A 22,107-nucleotide genomic window follows, 5' to 3' on the forward strand; every position below is an offset into this window, starting at 1 on the left:
TTTCTTAATATTCTCCCCATCGCCCTCATATTTAATTATAGTTGAGAGTATCAATAAAAATAATTTAAAAAATTGATAAATATGAGAAATATATTATATATTTATGATCAAAATCAACTCAGCAATTAGATATTATAGTACTCCTCCGGTCCTTATTATAAGACCCCATTTGACTTTTTATTTGGTCCTAATTATAAGACCCCAATATATTTTGTCTCTTATATTTATGCATTTTTTCCCAATATAATCCTTCTAATAATGATAGTTTTAGCCAATATACTTAATTAGCAAGGATATTTTAGGAATGACAACACTTATTTATTATAAATAACCAACTTAACTTACTTCCTTAATCTCCTCAAATAAGTCAATTGGGTCTTATAATTAGGACCGGAGGAGTATTAAGAACTGGAGAAGTATAAAGTACTCGACGATGCTTCTCAAGTATAAGCGTACGCATCATACTTTGCGAAACTAGTTATTTATAAATCATGCACCATCTGACACCACTTTTGCATATTATATCCAATTCTTAATATAAAAATTAAATTTGATTTTAAATATAAGATGTCAATTTATTTTGTCTCATGAATTTATAATTTATTTTTCAAAGTATTGCTTATTATTACATGTATTAAGGGGGTTTTTTTTATTCATTTAGTGATGACCAAAAAGTTATTTAAAAAAATTAACTCATATATATTGCAAGGAATTAATTTAGTTAATTTTTTAAAGTAATTCTTATATTAAAAAGTAAGTTTATATTAATATGTTGATACACATGATAAAATATTTGAGTAGATTTGCAATTTTTTTTAATATGAAACTGTAAAAATTAAAACAGATTAAAATAATAAAAAAAAAGAACATAAACTAGCTATCTACTTTCATTAAATCCACCTCTTGCGGGAATGGTGGTCGGCATCAAAGAAGAGATTTGCAGTTTAACCTTATAAATTATGCAGCATCTGACAGCATTTTTATATAATTTTATATTAATATAAAAATTTGTTTGATTTTTATTTTGATTCTAAATAAACAATCCAAATCTACTTTATCTCTAATATTTATTTTTTTAAAAGATATTCCTTGTAATAATGGTAGTTCTAACCAATACACTTGATTAGCAAGAATATTTTAGAAAAGACTATATTTATTACAAATAACTAACTTAACTAGTTTATTAATCTACTCAAATTAGCCAATTAATTCTTATACTACCTCTAATACTTAATATAAGTCCTCATTTGATTTTTATGTTGACTCTAAATATAAGAACCCGATACATTTTGTCTCCGATATATATCCATTTTTTCTTAATGTAATTTTTATAATAATGATAGTTCTAATAAATACTAGTACAATTGACTAACAACAATATTTTAAAAAATATAACACATACTTATTATAATTAATTAATTTAATTAATTTTTTAATCTATTTAAATTAGTAATTAATTTTTATATTAAGTATATGAGTTAGGATTAAAATCTGGAGGTTGTATTAAAATTTGCATAGATTTTTTCAAAATTAGGATGGGCCAACGTGCAAGTCAGCTTGGGAGTGAGAAACTTGCATTGGGGGGCAAGGGGGTCAAGGTCAAAATCTCGCATGGCAGAGGACGGGCACGCCACGTGATGGTCCCACACCGTCTGATTTTGTCAATCTACGTGTCCTGTCGCAGGCTCACGGCACGCCGGCACGGCGCAATGCCTCATGATCTCATGTGTTCCTTACTTCATGCTATCATTCCCCACAACCGTTCTTATCCGATTCGCGACCTCCCTCCAATCCCACTCTTACACCCGCCCACAGGACTCCCGATTATTACTCATTTCCTAATTGACATTGACGTTGCTGCCCCCTTCTTCGTTTTATATAAAATCCCAACCTGTGTCCCGCCTTGCTCGCTCAGTGCAGGTTGAAGTGGGAAACTTTCGCGAAGTCACAAAGAAGATGAAGGACTCAGGCAAGAGCCTCAAATCAAATGGGAAGCCGTCGTCGGAGGTGAGAAAAGATCGGAAATCGGCGACGGGCATGAACGGATCGCCCAAGAAGGGAGGTCATGGAGGTAAGTTCACCTGGATCGGTCGCGGCTACTCGGATGCTGAGATCGGACGCGAGCACGAGGCCTTGGATGCAAAGGATCCAAACTTTGAAGATCCAGAAGAGGTCGCCACTGCCTGATGCTGAAAATTGGTGGCGATCTGGTACCTCGCTTACTTCCAGTTATGTAAATATCTAGTTATGACTTTATGAGAGATGATGGTGCATGGTTCTGGATTAATAAACTTTGATTGAGAGTAGATGAAGCATTTGTGATACTTTTTTCGGATCCTGGATCTGCTTGTTGAGGTTGTAATCTTGTTGTTTTTGTACACACGATCAAATTCAACTGATGCAACCCGGACTACTTTTGAAAATTTCTCCGCCCAGCTTTTCAGTGAGTGTCATTGTGTTGAGGTTTGAGATAATATATTGATTTAAAAAATTGAAAACGTCCTTTCTTCGAGTCTCAGAAGCTTCAATTCTGGTTGAACGAAACAAAAGTTACAAAACATACCAGAAAGTTGAGAACATCAAAATAGCCCTCGATGGTTGATCTTAGCGTCTCGTGAGCTTCGTCTTCTTCGACGTCAGCTGCTCGTCTCGAGATCAAAGTCCGGTGGACCAAGTTCCCTGTTGTCGTTCTCCTTGCATTTGATTGTTTAATTAAGTCAGCATTGCACAAGATTAAAAATTTTATTTTAGTTTTTTATCTTTTTAATTAATTTAAAAAGATTAAAAAATTATATTAAATTAATTATTTATAATAAATATGTGTTATTTTTTAAAAATATTTTTACTAATTATATATATTAATTAGAATTATTATTTAATAAAAATTTTAACTTGTGCTATTATTATAAATTTTTTAATAAAAATAGATAAATATGATAAATAAAACTAAATTAAATGTTAAATTAGTTTTTATATAAAAATATAAGCTAATAAGATTTACAAGTAATTATTCATATTTCAAGCATTCATGATAATATTTTAAAAATAAAATATAAATGTAAAGAATATTTTTATTATCCAATATATATATATCTATACAAATATGTATATATCCATCTGCAGACATCATCGTTGACGTTGACATTGAAATCGAGTTACTGCTTACCATGCCATACTATCATCTGTTGCCTATTAATTTTGCTAGACCAAAAAGAAAAACCAAAAAACAACATTAAATTATTTATATGTATTATTTTTAAATTAATTTATCTAATTTATAAATTAATGCATGATGTAATTTTTCTAAATTAATTAATTAAGTTTCATATTAATTATGAGATAGTGTGGTGGTCCCAGTTTAGATTAGGAGAAGCAAGATTGTATGGGCTATGGAGGAAGAAGAGGAAGTGCTGGTCTCTTAAAAAAATGGAGGAAGAAGACGAAGAAGTACTCAAATATGAAAATACTAAAATATCAACGATACCTTTCGTCCTTTCCGTCAAACCGGATCATTGAAGGGCAAAGCTCGTGGGCTGGATCATTGTTTTTTCACGGCCCATTTAGTGTTAAAATTTTGTCAAAAACATTATGTCAATATTAATACTACTTCTGATTTTTAATATAAGAGTTAATTAACTAATTTTAATATATTAGAAAAATTTATTAAGTTATTTATTTGTAATAAATAGATTTTTTTCTTATAATATCCTTACTAACTATGTGTAGTAACTACAATTATTATTTGATCAAATATTTAACATGCACAACTATTATACTAATTTGAAAAAATAGATAAATATTAACGACAAAACATACTAGGCTTTTATATTAACCACGGACGTAGTATATAGAGTGGATCCATTCGTGCGGTTCAAACTTCAAATAGAAATTGGAGCAAATGTAATTTACAACTGAAACTCCTAAGGCCTCCAGGCTCTAAATAAAGAGACTTTGCAATCACATCTTTTATGTCATCGGTAAACCCCTTCAGAGGCTTCAACCATGCAATGCAACCTAAAGAACTAAAGGCTGAAACTCCTTAGTTGCCACCTGCTGATCTTCTTGGCATTTGAAATTGGGATTTTCACGGAACTTCCTTGGCCTTCGATGGCTTATCATTATATGTGTTTGCTTCAGTTTTTCCTGGTGGGGGTGGGATTTTCACTTAACTTCTTCAGGTTTTTAAATGCAAGAAATTTCCTTTTGTTTTGCAAGTTAAGATCGGTGGGTTTTTTTTCTTATAGTCATTGTCTTCATCATAATGCATTGGTTTTATATCAGAGCTGCCAGTTCTCCCGCTTCTGCCCCATGATGGAATAGTCTAAAGGGGGAGGTCGTCCAAGTGGAGGAATTATCGAGAGATTAGGAGGAAGAGAAGGATGGAAGAGAAGGCCTAAGGAATCGAGGAATATATTCTGCATTCAATACGGCCATGGTTATAACGAGATAGTTCATGACGTGTCATTTTGTAAGCGCTTGGATGAATTGGATGGGTAGGATGTGAAGATTCTAAGAAATGAAGAGAAGGGGGCCGTTGAGAGAATCTGCTCCTGTCCCTGGGGAGAAGTGATCACTGATCTTGCATTTTAAAAACAGAACATACACTGCCAAAAAACCAAATAACGTCATTGAAATTATAAACAACAGGCTACCATTACTCAGAATGATCAATTAGTCCAGTTATCACTCATTGGCTAAACATAATCTCGTTTACGCTAACAAAAAATTTCTTTAAAAAATCTGATTTAATACTCCGGAATTCCAAAACCCGACCCGACCACTGAATAATTCATAATTTTAAGTTTCAGCAAGCATAATAGAGTTACCCAAGACAAACAAGTGAGGTTTTTGGCAAGCATTTGCCCAAATTTTGAAATTTCTCTTTTAATTGCCCACTGTTTGGGACAACAACTTCAAATTCAATATTTTCACAAAATGTTACTTAGACCGACAGATGGAAGGTTGAGACTTACCTCAAAAGCAATAAATCCGCGCCTAAAACACTAGGGGAGTTGGATTTTTTACCAGCTCGAATCAAAACTCCCACCAAACCACAATTCCATTGATTATGAATGGAAAGGAATTGTAGAATATCAATACCCTTTACCCTTACTTTATATGGATGTCTTGAAGACAAACCTCAAAGCTCTTAAATCAAGCCAAAATATTGACAGCAGTAATGGTCGCAGAAAAATTGGCTGGTAATTTCATTTAATTCTAAATATAATATTTTAATTTATTTTGTTCTCTAAATTTGTAATTTATTCTCTAAAATATATTTACTGATTATGCATATCAAAAAATTTCCATTCAAAAGTAGTAGTGATTAACTCATATTTGTTATAAATAACTAATTCAACTAATTTTCTTAATCTATTCAAATTAATTAAACAGTTCTTATGTTAAGCAATAGAGGTGATAGTTTTTTTTTCCCTTTTTTTATTTACTTTTTAAATTTCTGATTGGTTTGCCACCTACATGCCATGGCACGTCATCAGCATATGTAGGTGGGCCTTGCGCCACTGAGTTAATAACGTTAGCAAAGATTTAACAGGGGGGGTTATAACATTGCACCACTCACAAAATGTCTGGGAGACGTTGCATCTCCATTAAGATACTAGGTGCTTTTTATGCAAGCAGTCGAAAGATAAGAATGACTTTTAATCCGTTTTATTTTGAGTAAATTTAGTGTTAATTATGAATTTACAATGACACGGAATGAGGGGTTTATCTTGTTCAACTCAATAATCAATTGTAATGGTTGGCGCTAATTTTATCTTATTTTGCAAAATAGAATTAAAATTAAATGATTTTTGTAGCCCGATGGATCGCATCCCATAATTTAAGGTCAATCTTAAAATGAGTGCCTTCCACTGTTACAGTAGCATCCTCCTCCACGTCAATTGGACGAACAGCTTCGTTGGGACTGCACCAAAGATCGCCTCTCTTCCAGTAAGCGAAGGGAAGACCCCTCCCCCTTCTCTTCTTTTTCTTTTGGACTGGAAGGGAAGATTTCAATTCCCCAAATCACCTGAACGTATTTTAATTTAAATTACGCTACCCGCTGGGCAATCCCGCGAAGCCGATGAGTACTGGGCATCGATGCAAGCTTGGAGCGATGGGGAATGTAAAATTCTGAGAATGTGATGAAATATTGCATCCGATGGGGAACAAAATTGCGCGTACAACGCAAGTTTCGGCTTCGGAGTACTATCTTCATGACCTGCCCTCCACCTACAATCTCGTCTTGAAGGAGGTTTTAGGTCGAGGCCGTTTCTTCAAGTCTATTCAGTGCAAGCATGATGAGGGTTTGGTTCTGGTCAAGGTCTATTTCAAGCGTGGCGACTTCATCGATCTCAGAGAGTACGAACGGCGTCTGAGTCAGATTAGGGACATTTTCCGTGGCATTGAGCACCCTCACGTTTGGCCCTTTCAGGTCCTGTTCTAATAACTCTGCATTATTTTCTTTTGTGATGCACAAAAAGCTAACGCCACATTGTTAGCTGAACAAATTTAATCAAACAAGAAAAAATGAAGTTCTGAAATTTGCTGATTTCTCAAAGCAGAAAGCTTTACTTAGCGTGTTTCAACTCGATCTTTCAACTGAGATTAAAACCAGCAGGGATGAATGTGATGCCAGTCAATTACACTCAACATACCTATTGTTTTAACTTTGACTATCATTTTGGGCTTAAGCATACTGTCGTTTGAGGAGACCATTACAATATATTTTGGTCCTATTAAAGAGAGTGGTCTTATTTAAGCCCAAAAAATGCGCAAGCCATTTGTGGAGAAGTAAGACATGCTTTAATGGGAGGAAATTCTGCGTTTCCCAGATTCATGTAGGGACATCGTAGAAGAATTTGGTGTTCTTTTCCTGTCATTTTTTTGGCACTTGAGTAGAGCAAGGCAGTTTTAAATTTCTCACGCGGTAGTGTCACCTTGCAGTTTTGGCAAGAAACAGACAAAGCAGCATATCTCTTGAGGCAATATTTCTTCCATAATCTGCATGATCGCCTTAGTACTCGACCTTTTCTCAGTCTTATTGAGAAGAAATGGTTGTCTTTTCAGGTCTTCGCTCATCCTGATCACTAAAATTTCAAGTTCCTGATAACATTGTAGTTTGTTTGACGATGTTTTTTTTCCTTCTTTTGGGTCAATTACAGTTGCTCCTAGCCGTGAAACAGAGCCATGAGAAGGGAGTATGTCATGGTGAGTCTTGGTTTAATTGCAGACTGGCCTCCAATGATATAGAAAGATAATAATTGATGGTCACTTAGATAATGGTTTTTTTGTGCCACAAAGTATTTTATTTTGTTCATGTGCTTGTTTGGGATCACAATTAGGCACCTCAAAAGCATTTATTCACATAATTCATAAACAAAACTCCTCTCATATACTTACTTTGTATTTTGTAAATCACGATTAAAAAGCCGATTTTGAAGAATCTTACTGCTATTCCAAACAAGTGCCAAGTCTGTAGCTGCTGCCATTATTGTTCTGAATGTTTAATTTGTTGTTTTTGCCATATGTCTTAGCTAAAACTCTTTGCTTTTGTTTGACGATATGTTGATTTACCTTTTGGTTTTCTTTTGGGAAAATTTTCATTCTATAAGGTGATATTAAGTGTGAGAATGTGCTGATTACATCCTGGAGTTGGCTTTACCTTGCGGACTTTGCATCCTTCAAGCCCACTTACATCCCATATGATGACCCCTCAGATTTTTCTTTTTTCTTTGACACTGGTGGAAGAAGGCTCTGTTATCTAGCACCCGAGGTCAGTCCTTTGTCTGTGAACCCCCCTTCTCTCTTTATTTTTATTATTTTTCTGGTCTATCATATGCCTAGAAACGGTTTCTATCCTTTTGTGAGAACTTAAAGGCAGGTGAATATATAAAGCACTAATTTTGGATTTTTTTTTCCGGGTACATCAACTATTTTATTTGTTGCAAAATTCATGCAATGTGATAATGATTTTTTTATATTATTTGAAATAAAAACTTCCATTATCAAGGCAAAATGTTAGGTATTGTTTTTAGTATGCCATTATGTCTCTGTCTGTGTTTCGGCTTTGTTTTCATTATTGCTTTTCCTTCCCTAACATGATTATCTTATTACTATTCTTATTTCTTAATGTTTGTTTGACTGTCAGAGATTTTATGAACATGGAGGGGAGATGCAGGTAGTACAGGATGCTTCATTAAAGCCATCTATGGACATATTTGCAGTTGGGTGGGTATTCTTTGATGCAATAATTTTACTGTTAATATTGAAGAACATCTTTTGCTTTTCAGTTACCCATATAATGTTTTCCATGTAGTAATGTGCATGAAGTAACTGACACATTGAACGAAAAAAGAAAAATGCAAGGGAAAATTAATCTTTTGATCCCTACAGTTTTGATTCAGTTGTAATTCAGTCCCTAAATTTTAATATTGTGGAACTCAATTGCTATAGTTTTGATTCAGTTCCAACTCAATCCCTGAACTTTAACTTAGTGCAACTCAGTCCCTATAATTCTAACTATTTAAAACTTTAGCCCCTGTATTTTAAAAAATAAAATTATATATCTCAGCAAATTTAGGGACTCAAGTTTTAAATGGTTAGAACTATAGGGACTGTGTTGCAATAAGTCATAGCTCAGGTAATAAGTTAGAACAAGTCAAAACCATAAAGACCGAGTTGTACTGAGTTAAAGTTTAGAGACTAGGTTATGACTAAGTCTAAACTATAGGGACAAAGGATTAATTTTTCCCAAAATGTAGTATTTGCCCGTTGCCTGTATATCAATAAGGCATTGCAGTGCTACCACTATGGTGTGCTAGTGGCAAAAATGCGTATCATCATTGTCATTTGAGTTATCAACTGTGGGACATGAATTTGCATTATTTGTCATTTGCATGTATAGCAGTAAGACTGCTGTGCTGTTATCTTGTTGAGGTAGTGTTGGGAATGTGTATTAGCCTGATCTTGGCGCCCCCCCCCCCCCAAAAAAAAAAAAGGTTCAGCACTTATGGTGTAAGAACTTGCTCTATTGAATAAAATATTGTGTTATAACAAGTTTTGAAGATCTCTGCTATTTTAGCATGTCAATCGATCTTCTATGTTGAATAATAATTATAACTCAGGATTTTAATGCAGCATGGACAGAAGGCCTGACTTCTTCCCCTTGAAGATATTAGGAGGTCTAGGTTAGAAATCTGATGCTTTTCAATGAAGGAGATTGTATGTGATATTGTCCCCCCCCCCCTCAACGACAAATCTTATATTATTTTCTTTGTCCGGTTGCTATTTGTCTCAAGGGTTATATCTCCTTTTAACTCTAAGTCCCACTCTCCTCCTTTATATTCAATTACTTTATTTAATGTGATGTACAAGCCACTGTTGGAGCTTTGCTTAACAACCTAACCTATTAAGCCAAGCCATTGTTCACATATCGGTGCCTTTAGACTATGTGGACTGGTATTTAGTTTTGCTGTTCTTATTTTTGTCATTTGAATTGTGTAGGTGTGTTGTGGCACAAGGGTGTGCCATTGTGGTGAATTTATAAGATCTTCAAATTTCAATCGTCCAAGGTCTTTGATTGAGGATTAGATATCAAAAGCGTCATTCCAAGTGGGAGGGCTTACTTTGTTATTTAGGCCTATGATTCACAAAAAAAAATTTCATTGCAGTTTTGCTAGAATGATCATCACGATCATCATCTATAATGAAATCGATACCACCTGCTGTAAGAACAACAAATATCCAGGAAGCCCTGCTTAGACTTCTTTTTTTTTTTTGGGGGGGGGGGGGGGTTGAAAGCACGCTTGTTGCTTTGGAAAGTTAAATCTGCCATATAAGTCGGCACCACTTGCAAATTTCACAAGATGCTATATGGGATAGGATAATTTCTAAAACCTTAGGATATGAGCATAGGTGGGGTGTGCGTGTGTGTGAGTGAGAGTGGATGAGGGGGGGGGGGGGAACAAATTAAAAAGTAAATAATATGAAAGAAAATTGAGTCTTCAACAAATATCTCAAGTGTAAAATAAGATTTTCATAGCAAGCTACAAATAAAAAGTGTAAGACAAATTAGAGTTTCTTGTTCAAAATAATTGCAAATATATCATTGAGATCCCTGATAAGTCTTAGGCCGTTTCAGTGTAAATTGAAATATTTCAAAATGTAAAAATAAAACATTGTATACACTTGCCAAAGTATATTATGCATGTTGGTACTGGATGCATATTCAATATGGTTCTGCCTCTTTTTCTGGTATAATGGTTTGTTGACTTGTTCTTGGAAACCTTGACTTGAACTTCTTTTACATTTACCTTTGAGAGAGGGGAGAGAGAGAAAAAGGGGAGAAAAATTATCCGGGTCAAGGAGTTGTAATGACAGATTATCACCTGCGAATAAGATTTTTAGCAGTTATAACTAACAGGTATCGATATAAGATGTGAAATATATAGCAAGTCACTCTCTACACAAGTCATCAACAACGTGACTTAACTCAACCTTTGTGCAATGCACAGAAACTTGTCCAGCAGGCTCTACATAATATCTTAATCACTCTTTTCATTTGGTTATGTTCTCATTCTTTTCTGACGTTCACGTCATTTTCCTGCTTTAGGTGTGTAATTGCAGAACTTTTCCTTGAGGGACAGCCACTGTTTGAACTGTCTCAACTTCTTGCGTATCGCAGAGGACAATATGATCCTAGCCAACATCTTGAGAAGGTACACTCTACATCTGAGTTTTTGGGCCGGGGGGGGTGTGTGTGTGTGTGTGTTCTCCCTCTACAACCACACTCACAGAGGGGGAAAACCCACTGTACTGATTATGTGTACAATCTTGCATGTCCTGTGATTTCAGATACCGGATCCTGGAGTCCGGAAAATGATTTTGCACATGATTCAACTAGAACCAGAGTCACGGTTTTCTGCTGAAAGCTACCTGAAGGAATATGCAGCAGTTGTGTTCCCAACCTACTTCTCACCATTTTTGCATGATTTTTACCGCTGCTGGAGTCCTCTTCATTCAGATATGAAGGTACATGGCTGTGCTGAAATATTTCAGTGCCTTATGTTTTGATGCTTCTTGTCACTCACGTGTGATTTATACGTAGGTTTTGTTATGTCAAAGTGCTTTCCAGGAGATACTAAAACAAATGATGAACAGTAAATCATCTGATGAGGTGGCTGTTACTTCTGGTGAGCTTTTGGGAGAGGTTGTTGGCAAAGAAAATGTCAATTTTATGAAGGACTCCCTGATGAAGAGAGATGAGATGGGAAATGGGTTAATTCCTGATCACTATGAGCTTCTTGGTGATATCAGTAGCCTGCTGAGGGGTGCTAAGAATCACAACCATTTATCTGGTCCCCGGCATGTGATAGGAAATGCACCCAATTCTATCCTTTGTGAGAATTTAAAAAATTTGCAGTCTCCTGGTGAGCTCCTTCAAATTATCTCCAATGCATTCCGAGGAAATGACCATCCCTTTCTGAAGAACGTTACAATGAATGATTTGAATTCGTTGATGTCTGATTATGATAGTCAATCGGATACTTTTGGGATGCCTTTCTTACCACTACCCAAGGATAGTATGAGATGCGAAGGCATGGTTTTGATTACTTCTTTGCTCTGCTCCTGCGTTCGCAATATCAAATTGCCTCACTTGAGGAGGGCAGCTGTGCTCTTGTTGAAGGCCTCTGCATTATATACTGATGATGAAGATCGTTTGCAGCGAGTTATCCCATATGTTATTGGAATGCTCTCTGACCCATCAGCAATTGTGCGTTGTGCTGCTTTAGAGACTTTGTGTGATATTCTGCCCCTTGTCCGAGATTTTCCACCCAGTGATGCAAAGATATTTCCTGAATACATATTTCCAATGCTTTCTATGCTTCCTGATGATCCAGAGGAAAGTGTGAGGATATGTTATGCCAGTAATATAGCTAAGCTGGCACTTACTGCTTATGGATTCTTGATACACTCAATAAGTTTGAGTGAGGCAGGCGTACTTGATGAATTGAGTTCACCGCAGAAGTCATTGGTATCATCTAGTCAGACTAGTGGAAGGTTGTGCAGGATAAACGGTGATGTGCAACTTTTGCAGCTGAGGAAGTCAGTTGCAGATGTTGTCCAAGAACTTGTTATGGGTCCGAAGCAAACGCCAAATATTAGAAGAGCACTCCTTCAGGACATTGGGAAGTTGTGTTATTTCTTTGGTCAGAGGCATAGTAATGACTTTCTCTTACCCATCCTCCCTGCTTTCCTTAATGATCGGGATGAACAATTACGGTCTGTGTTCTATGAGAAGATCGTATACGTCTGCTTTTTTGTCGGCCAAAGAAGTGTAGAAGAATATCTTTTACCTTACATTGAGCAGGCTTTAAGTGACACAACAGAGGCTGTCATGGTCAGAGCCTTAGATTGTTTGACCAGTCTTTGCAAAAGTGTTTTCTTCAGGAAGAGGATACTGCTTGAAATGATAGAGCGTGCATTTCCTTTGCTATGTTATCCTAGCAAATGGGTGCGTAGATCAGTGGTCTCATTCATTGCTGCTAGCAGTGAGAGCTTGGGTGCAGTAGATTCTTATGTTTATCTTGCTCCTGTTATACGACCCTTCCTTCGCAGACAGCCTGTATCTCTAGCTTCTGTGAAAGCCCTTTTTTCGTGTTTAAAGCCTCCTGTCTCGAGACAGGTTTTCCATGAAGTATTGGAGAATTCCAGGAGTTCAGACATGTTAGAAAGACAAAGAAAGATATGGTATAGTTCATCATCACAATCTAGACTATGGGAAATGGATTTACTGAGAAAAGGAATAGATGAGTTGGACTCATTGAATAGCTGGCCTGACAAGCAACAAGGTCCTGGGGGTCAACAATCTGTTGGCACTGGCTTCCCACAGCCAGGGCTAACTGATTGTGATCAGGCTGACACAAAGTTGAGAAATATGGTGACCTTTATGCATAATGATTGTATCGTATCCCCAAGGACAGAAGTCAGTGATTGATGTCCCAGTGCTTGGAGAAGTTACAGTTTCTTTCAGTGTGGATAGGCGTGCAATGGAATTCCTCCTGCGGCATCTGATTCTCCGCTACAAATGAATTCTCTAGGCATCAGTTCATGTGAAAGCCCTTTTTTCGTGTGTTAAAGCCTCCTGTCTCGAGACAGGTTTTCCATGAAGTATTGGAGAATTCCAGGAGTTCAGACATGTTAGAAAGACAAAGAAAGATATGGTATAGTTCATCATCACAATCTAGACTATGGGAAATGGATTTACTGAGAAAAGGAATAGATGAGTTGGACTCATTGAATAGCTGGCCTGACAAGCAACAAGGTCCTGGGGGTCAACAATCTGTTGGCACTGGCTTCCCACAGCCAGGGCTAACTGATTGTGATCAGGCTGACACAAAGTTGAGAAATATGGTGACCTTTATGCATAATGATTGTAGTATGATAGGACATCGTGATCCCCAATGCTTGGAGAAGTTACAGTTCTCTGGATTGATGTCACCTCAGGTTAGTTGTAGCAGTTTGCCATATGAGAAGTCATCAAATGGCATACCTTTGTATTCTTTCAGTGTGGATAGGCGTGCAATGGGAATTCCTCCTGCGGCATCTGATTCTCCGCTACAAATGAATTCTCTAGGCATCAGTTCATCCACCATGCCTTGGGTTAGTCCAGCTAGCAAGTCCTTTAATTTGGCTAGTTCAGTTCCAGCTCCAAAGTTTGTTTCAGTTTTCTATTGATCATATCTCTAGGGGTCTAGGAAATGTTGTTGAGAAGTATTCTGGCGTTGCTGACATCACAAAGAAGGATATAAAGGAAGGTGCCATCCTCAACCTATTGAACTACCCTGTGGATGCTTATACCATCATGTTTAGCACTCAGAACTGTGGTATTCATCTATGGGATACTAGGTCAAGTTCCAGTTCATGGACTCAAAAAGTTACTCCTGAGGAGGGATATATTCCTTCTTTGGTAGTAGGGCCTTGTGGTAATTGGTTTGTATCAGGGTCATCCAGGGGCGTGCTTACTCTTTGGGATCTGAGATTTCTGATACCCGTGAACTCTTGGCAGTATTCCCTTGCTTGCCCTATAGAAAAGATGTGCCTCTTCCTTCCACCTCCTAATGCCTCTTTATCTTCAACCGTGAGGCCCCTTGTTTATGTGGCTGCAGGTAGCAATGAAATTTCTCTTTGGAATGCAGAGAATGGTAGCTGCCACCAGGTACATGGCTGCTGTTTTGTGGTTGCTTGTAGATTGTAAGAGCAATGTGCTGTAGAACTAATTCAGCTGCAACGGAACGGATATATACCTCCAATGTTCAAATATCTTTTTGTTGAGAAAATAGATAATTCTCTATTGAAATCTACCTCTCTTTTTTTTTTATTGCATGAGCACTCCAGAGCATTGTATAGTAATTTATGATGATTCAATTAATTCTGGGAAGATGCACCAATATTCTGATTGCTTTTTGCTGTAGCGAATCATCTTAGATTTGCCTTATCATTTATAATAATATTCTGATAATTGACTTACAAAAATTATAATTTCTTCCTCCAGGTATTGAAAGTGACCAATTATGACAGTGATGCAGAAAAGTCTGAACTGCCTTGGGCCTTGGCTAGACCTTCTAACAAGGGAACTTCTAGACCAGATTTGAGGCGAAATGTCAATCCCAAGTATAGAGTTGATGAACTAAATGAACCTCCTCCCCGTCTTCCTGGTATTCGTACATTGCTTCCCTTGCCCGGGGGTGATTTACTGACGGGGGGTACTGACTTGAGGATACGTCGATGGGATCACTACAGGTTGCGTTGAACTTCATTTTTGTCCACTTTTCTTACTTATGTTGTGATAGTGACCTGACTACATATATCTATGTATCCTGTTGCAGTCCTGACAAAAGTTACTGTATATGTGGACCTGACTTGAAAGGAGTGGGGAATGATGATCTGTATGAAACAAAATCTAGCTTTGGCGTGCAAATTGTACAGGTAATTCACGCCTTCACATAATGGTGCATTCCAACAATTTGTTGTGCGGGTTGTTTTTACTTGTCTAAGGGGGTGATATTCTCATTCAGCAAAGGTACGGGTACCACGGATGCCTCTATGGTTCCGACAGGTTGAATCAAAATATAATTTTGGTTTAGTTGCACTGTAGTCAACATGAGACCTTATTAGCATGCTTCAGGTTGCTTAAGGCCCACCATTCTTATCTTTATGGGTCCTGAAACGCAAGGTGACTCTTGTTCCAAATAACGAATCAACATGATTTCTTTCAGACAATCCTTGAAATTTGACAGACCAAACTATGCTTTTATGAACATATGCTGAAGAATTAGTCTGCATTAATGCTTTTCTTGACATCGGCATATTTATGCGCCCTCCTATCCTTCCCTCACATAGCCTCTTGAAAGCCACAAAAATGCGAGGAAACAGTGATGCTTGGAAACCATTCTTTATTATGGAGTGGCCATCATTTCATCATATTCGTTTTATGTTTTTTGTATTTCCATGAATCTGAAATTGATTTTAAGACACTGCAAAACTTCTGTGTGACGGGTTCGCAGGAATCTCAAATAATCTCCACACATACTCACCACATTCCCCGACTTGTAATGGCCAAATCGCTCACTATCATTGCGTTTTTTTGTTTTGCATTTAACTGTTGATCAAGACTACTTTTCCTCAGATTGCTCATTTGTCGATTGAGGATGTTCATATCTCCTACTAATTTAGAATATAAGCATCTGAGATTTTTCTTGCTGCACATATGCTGCTGCAATTGAACTTTCTACTCTTTTAAACAGGAGACAAAGAGGCGTCCTCTTTCAACTAAGTTGACTGCAAAGGCAGTTGTCACGGCTGCTGCCACTGATCCTGCAGGTTGCCACCGTGATTCTATCCTTTCTTTGGCTTCTGTTAAGTTAAACCAGAGACTCTTGTTATCAAGTAGTAGAGACGGGGCTATCAAGGTTTGGAAGTAGCTAGACTCAATTTGGGATGGTTGTACATAGGCATTGTCAATTCTAGTGGTTAAAATTGTACATAAGTTACAGGAGCTAACCCACTTGGTGGATGTTCAAGCTTCTCTTAATGCTATCTGGGATATCAAAGTCCCTTGATCTGTACAGAAGGTATTAGACAGAGGAGTTAAATTAAGTCTAGTTTCTCGGGGCTTTGGAATATTATGCTTCAGGATATGTATTTGTGGGCATGTTGCCTCCGGACTGTGAGCTTTGTATCACAAATAATAATGATGGTTAAGCCTAATTTCATTCACTATACACGCAGACCTCTGCGTTTTTAGAAGCTTATTGAATGTTTGAATTGAGTCCAAAAAGTGTCGAGGTTCTTTTTTTTTTTTTGGGGGGGGGGGGGGGAGAATGAGTCCCGTGAAGGGACCAATCATTCGATTTCTCTTCATGCTAAATATTGTGGCAATGGGCATGCGCCTGATTGATTGGCTTCTCCATGAAGGCTTCCCCTAACTTGTTTAGGCGCGTGACTGGCAGAGGAAGCGACAGCTGGGAGGTTGATACAGATTGAGTAATCCAATTTGATGTTGAAGTTTCCGGCCAAGAAATTAAAAAAAAGAAAGAAAGAATTCGACCTTGAAGTTGCAACTTTTTGGATATATGCGGTCACGGATCCCTTACATTAGTTGTCTCTTTGTTAGGCCTTCCAACAAAAAGGCTTAATTGCTTTTTGCTTCCTAGAATTTGGAATAAAATTTATGGATCTTATCTATAACTTTCGCACGTGTTATATCTTAAGATGATTAAAATAGTTTGTTAGTTTCTTGTAATCATGTAAACACTGAAAGTATTGCCAGTAATTTTGAAACAAGAAATAGCATTTTTTTCAATCCAGGAGCCCTTAAATCAGTTTTTCCATCTTCTAGAAAAGAATTTTGAAATGCAAGAGACACACATGTTAACATAAAGAGGACATAATTTGGTTGTGTTGTTCAGCTCAGTATCTCACTGAGACCAGATTCTATTTTACATGAGAAATACTGTTCTTCCTTCACTTGAATTCTAGTTAACTAAGTAACTAATTCAAATGACTGACTCGACTCGTTGGGTGGAGCGGTATATGTAGACTAAACCAGAACTTTAACAGATTTTCTCATCTTTTGGTTGCAAAAAGATTTTTATTACTATGCATACATTTTGAATTGTAATTATTAAATGGTTATACTACAAATTTTCGAAGAAAGCTATCCAAACAGTATAAGATAGGTGGGATCCAATGATACATCAGCTGTCTACCAAAAGAACAAAAATCGGATCCTCCATGAGACGAGTGGAAAAATAGTAGTGTAGGTTGATCACCCAAAATCAAAACACAAGATCATTCATTACGGATTCTCCTGCGCTCTTCTATGTCCCGTGTAGAACTTGGAGTTTATGACGCAAAAAATAGAAGTTAATGACATAAAATGCAAGGTTTCCTGGCAAAACAAATTCAAAAATATCAGTACACTATCTGTTATGTACCTTCATTGACCTCACCGTCTTTACTTGCCTACATACAATTTTTCAGCATAGTACTTTTTTTGACTATTTGTCCCAATACAAGTTTATTGTATTGCTCAAGTTATGACCCTGCAAAGTCCTCCTTAAGACCCCACATGGCTTCTCAGGCTCACAATTTAGGTTAAATATACAGCTGAGAATTCATCTGGACCATTAAAGGTGCTCATATAACACCAATCAACTCATCACAAGAAGGAATCTCATCACATTCTCAAGACGGTCCAATGGTTGAACGCTTATGATTGAAGAAAGCTGGTCGTTAATATATTTTATAGAAAGCAGAGTAGCGTAGCCCCAACCCAAGTTAGTAAGAGTATCCCCACCAGAATATTTTCACGATCACACACAAACAGAAAGAGGGGTACTCACGGGCTGCAAACCAAACAATAACAACAAAATAAAAGTTGCCAAGGGTTTTTAAAGAGACAAGCTTTTTTATTATGTGAAAAGTGCAACCTGTCTTTGCGGTTTAGATTCTTCATCTCTATCTCTCTCTCTCTCTCTCTCTCTCTCTAATGCACCCGTGAAGAGTACTGAGTCTGTCATTGATTCTATTGTTCACCCCTCAAGTACCAACCAACCTGTGTATATAAAACCCTGGCGCAGGCCTAACACTGTTATCAGTTTATTATCACCCAGCTTCCAAGCAACATCATTTTCTTTCTCACATGCTCGTGAGAATGTCAAATCTGCATTATGGTTTCAATTTTTTGCTACTTCTTGTTCTTCTTCTGATGCAAAATCCGACTACGACTCTATGCCATACAAAGGGATTGCGGCCAAAGCGTTCTACTGTGACATCATCGACGACCAACATGACCCGAATCCAATTCTCAGAACAGCAATTCATGAAGTGGATAAAGTTTGTTGGTGGCCTCAGACACTCTGTTTTCGGGATAGCCAAAAACAAGCTTTTTCCCTCTCACACCCTGCATGTCTCCAAAAAGCCTTCTTCGGGACAATTTTCGACAATTCAACGCGCAATCGATTCTCTTCCATTCCTCAACCTTGTGAGAGTCGTGATAAAGGTCCACGCAGGGGTTTACACGTCAGTATCAATCCTGCATTCTTTGTTTTCCTTTCGTTTCCCATTTTACGATAGAAAGTTCATTCCTTTTTTCCCATTTCTTTTTCAGGGAGAAAGTGAACATTCCTCCTATGAAATCCTTCATAACCATACAAGGTGCTGGAGCTGACAAAACCATAGTTCAATGGGGAGACACAGCACAAACAAAAGGATCAGACGGGAAGCCAATGGGAACCTATGGATCAGCAACATTTGCTGTGAATGCACCTTATTTCATCGCCAAGAACATCACATTCAAAGTATTAAATCAATACCCTGTTTTCCTCATCTCAAATATCATCCTATAATCTTCCTCTGTTTCTAGTAATTGTAACCTTGTGAATGCAGAATTCTGCCCCAATTCCAGCACCAGGAGCAGTAGGAAAGCAAGCAGTGGCATTAAGAATATCAGCAGACACAGCGACATTCCTGGGGTGTAAATTCTTAGGAGCACAAGACACATTGTATGATCATGTGGGAAGACATTACTATAAAGACTGCTACATCGAAGGCTCAGTAGATTTCATATTCGGGGACGCCCTGTCTCTGTTCGAGGTCAGTAAGAATAAGATCATCGTTGGTTTTGCATTGACAATGTTGTAGTAAAAATGATTCAAGGATGTTGTGTTGTTTTACAGAGGTGTCACGTGCATGCAATAGCGCAGAACATAGGGGCGTTAACAGCACAGGGAAGGAACAGTATTTTGGAGGACACAGGGTTTTCGTTTGTGCACTGTAAGGTCACGGGTTCTGGGGCACTGTACCTAGGTAGGGCATGGGGTCCCTTCTCTCGCGTGGTCTTTGCTTACACCAATATGGACAATATCATCATTCCCAAAGGCTGGTACAACTGGGGTGACCCTAACCGGGAAATGTAAGTTCCTTTCCTTCCCCTCTCTCTTTCCCCACTTTGTTCTGATTTTAGAGAGAAAACCAGGGAGGAAGAAGGGGATTGTGTCTGAGTTTGGTTATTTTAAAGTTTGAAAATTCGTAAGAAGATGAAAAGAAATAGGTTTAGAGTCCAATGTATCCTCTCTTTTAATACTTCTATTATCGAGCTTTAGTTTTGTTTCTATCTCCCCAGTTGGATACCAAACATTGAGTCCGTGGATGTCTCTCAATTTATAAATAATGCAAACTAATATAAATTTTATATTGACGGGTAAAATTCTCCCATATACAGTCTTTAAGTGAGCTAAATCTCGTTACAAACTGACGTGCATTTAAACCTACATTGGTAATCTAAAAAGGGAAAGAATATCATGTAATTGACACACAGATAAGGGCATGAGCAAGATGGGTTTGAGAAGAGACTTAGCCACCTAATCCCATTGATTAGATTTGTTAATTGCTATAATTAGATGTTAGGTAATGCAAGTGGATGAGTTTTGTTTGATTGCGATGTTTGTGTTATGAGTGCACAGGACTGTGTTTTATGGACAATACAAATGCACGGGACCAGGAGCCAGATTTGCAGGCAGAGTATCTTGGTCAAGAGAGCTCACGGATGAGGAAGCTAAGCCTTTTATTTCACTTAGCTTCATTGACGGCTCTGAATGGATCAAATTGTAGAACTTCATCACATACTGACTCTTTTTTTTTTAATTATTAATATTTTATTGCTTTTCTCTGCAGAGTTTGATTTCTTCTTGTGTGACCATTTTTTCCTTCTATGTATAAATAAATATAAATGTATCACAATTTCATTTTGGCTTTCTCAGTTCCCAATCTCTGTCTCATTACCATACTGAAAATACTGCCCCTTGAACTTCTTTAATCTCAGAAGCCAAGAAACTGTATTTGGTGTGATTCATAATCGTTTCAAGGATTCTTTTTTTCACATTTAATCAGATAATTCTAAAAAAAAGGGAGTCTATGTGAAGTATGAAATATTCAAACGAATGAGAACTATCCAACCCTTCTTTAATTCAATATGTCTTTCTTTATATATTATTATGAAATTCAGAACATAAAGTTACGGAGAGAAATGAATAAACAAGGTATTCCTCCGGTCCTAAATATAAGACTATTTTTGTTATGTAAATTATACTACAAAAGGGATCTTATATTTAGGACCGGAAGAATAATTTTTTTGGTAACTATGTCAGCACATGAATGTGGGATTCAAATGATATAAGAATAGAGCATATTTTAGTCACTTCACAGGCTTATTTATTACAAATATAAACAATTTGTGAACAGTACCAACAAACACCTTAATCAAAAAAAGCATGCTAAAATAAGAACATGGACTCGTGAGCCTGGTTTAGATACAAAAGCGGATCAATCTTTTGCAATATGGACTTAAAAGTGGCGGACGTTGGGCCCATATTCTCTCGCAGGATCCTATAGACCAACCGAGGGAGCTTTTGTTCCTATATGACGAAACATGCATTATCCTATACGTCACTCTCAAGTTGTCTTCCTCATCTTTGTTCAGTACTTCCCCTTCCACTACACATTACACTATTATTGAATGCATACAACTTGTCATCTGTTAGTCTAATAATAATATTATGTGCTTAGACTGAAATCTTGTCTTTATCAGTGAAAAACAGTTCATATACACCAGAACCTTTGTTGGTTTCCTGAATTGAAACTTATTATACAAACCTGTTCCTTTGCTGATGCTGATGGTGACAGTACAGCCTACTACTTATAAATGCTGCTCCCCCTAGATTTCCAAATGCTGCTATGAGCTATCCTTTTGTTTTATATATTTAACTAGTTCACAACCGAATTGTTGTTTATGGCGATGCCATAATAGACCTCATCCTTGTACTTACTCTTCATGCTTATTCAAAGTTGATGGGTCTGTTTGGCTGCCCAAGATGCTCTGTTCTTAGATTCAAGCCATGCGACAAACCTGATGGCACTTTGTGATGGATGATGACTCGCAGCCTTCAGAGACTAAGGTGGCGAAGAAGAATATGGGTATCAAGAAGCTTTCTGAGGGGCTAGTATTCTTATTAAGCTAGACATCTCTGGTAATACACAAGAAATTAAACGCTATATGGTTTTAAATGGTATCTTTTTTATGAAAATATATTTTAAATAATAGTTATTATATTTTTCTCAATAATTGAAGTTATTTATTTTTGAAAGTATCATCACCATCGTCATTTAACTTTGTAACCTGGATCTTTAAAAATAAACTTCAATATATAACTTTGTCTTCACATGGCTCACAACACAAAATACTGAAGTCTTAGTTTTCCCCCTAGCCTTTAAAGCTTCCCGAAATTCATGAAACTCAAGCCTGGAGCAAACTCAGGACACAACTCATGTTCTCAATGATTGGGCTCCGAATTGACACCGCAGCCCACGAACTCTAAGCCATAATGATAACAGCATGACTTTCCGGGGTTACATAATAAGCTTTTTTGTTGTCACTTTATACAACACAAGTAGTGTATCACTGAGTTCTGAACCATTATTTTTGTGTCTTGATTCTCGTCCTCTTTTTTCTTTTCCTTCTCTCAGCCAAAGTAATTCTTCAGA

At 37.1% G+C, this 22,107-nt stretch overlaps 2 protein-coding genes across 2 annotated transcripts; both read left to right on the forward strand.

The window, feature by feature from the left end:
• Window positions 1–5,921: 5,921 nt before the first annotated feature.
• On the forward strand, window positions 5,922–16,316 carry LOC114761313 (serine/threonine-protein kinase VPS15). Its single transcript, XM_028950653.1, is given in 13 exon segments — window positions 5,922–6,436; window positions 6,949–7,071; window positions 7,167–7,212; window positions 7,617–7,777; window positions 8,153–8,232; window positions 10,616–10,721; window positions 10,858–11,034; window positions 11,111–12,988; window positions 13,144–13,734; window positions 13,736–14,221; window positions 14,558–14,805; window positions 14,892–14,991; window positions 15,810–16,316. Coding segments are annotated over 13 exon segments (4,446 nt in total). The 5' UTR covers window positions 5,922–6,163; the 3' UTR covers window positions 15,987–16,316.
• Window positions 16,317–18,103: 1,787 nt separating this feature from the next.
• On the forward strand, window positions 18,104–20,334 carry LOC114761330 (probable pectinesterase 53). Its single transcript, XM_028950676.1, has 5 exons — window positions 18,104–18,588; window positions 18,677–18,866; window positions 18,955–19,161; window positions 19,245–19,480; window positions 20,031–20,334. The coding sequence occupies exons 1-5, from the start codon at window positions 18,209–18,211 to the stop codon at window positions 20,176–20,178; spliced, it is 1,161 nt and encodes a 386-aa protein (XP_028806509.1). The 5' UTR covers window positions 18,104–18,208; the 3' UTR covers window positions 20,179–20,334.
• The last annotated feature ends 1,773 nt before the right edge of the window (window positions 20,335–22,107 follow it).

Source organism: Neltuma alba, unplaced genomic scaffold (genome assembly GCF_004799145.2).
Source record: "Neltuma alba isolate B1F8T4 unplaced genomic scaffold, ASM479914v2 tig00011117_pilon, whole genome shotgun sequence".
NCBI classification, from domain to species: domain Eukaryota; kingdom Viridiplantae; phylum Streptophyta; class Magnoliopsida; order Fabales; family Fabaceae; genus Neltuma; species Neltuma alba.

What these genes read in the sequence shown, in the direction of transcription:
- LOC114761330 (XM_028950676.1), top strand. Translation starts at nt 18,209, where the DNA reads ATGCTCGTGAGAATGTCAAATCTGCATTATGGTTTCAATTTTTTGCTA. An exon ending in ACGCCCTGTCTCTGTTCGAG is followed by an intron (nt 19,162 to 19,244) that starts GTCAGTAAGAAT and finishes GTTGTTTTACAG; the next exon opens with AGGTGTCACGTGCATGCAAT. An exon ending in GGTGACCCTAACCGGGAAAT is followed by an intron (nt 19,481 to 20,030) that starts GTAAGTTCCTTT and finishes ATGAGTGCACAG; the next exon opens with GACTGTGTTTTATGGACAAT.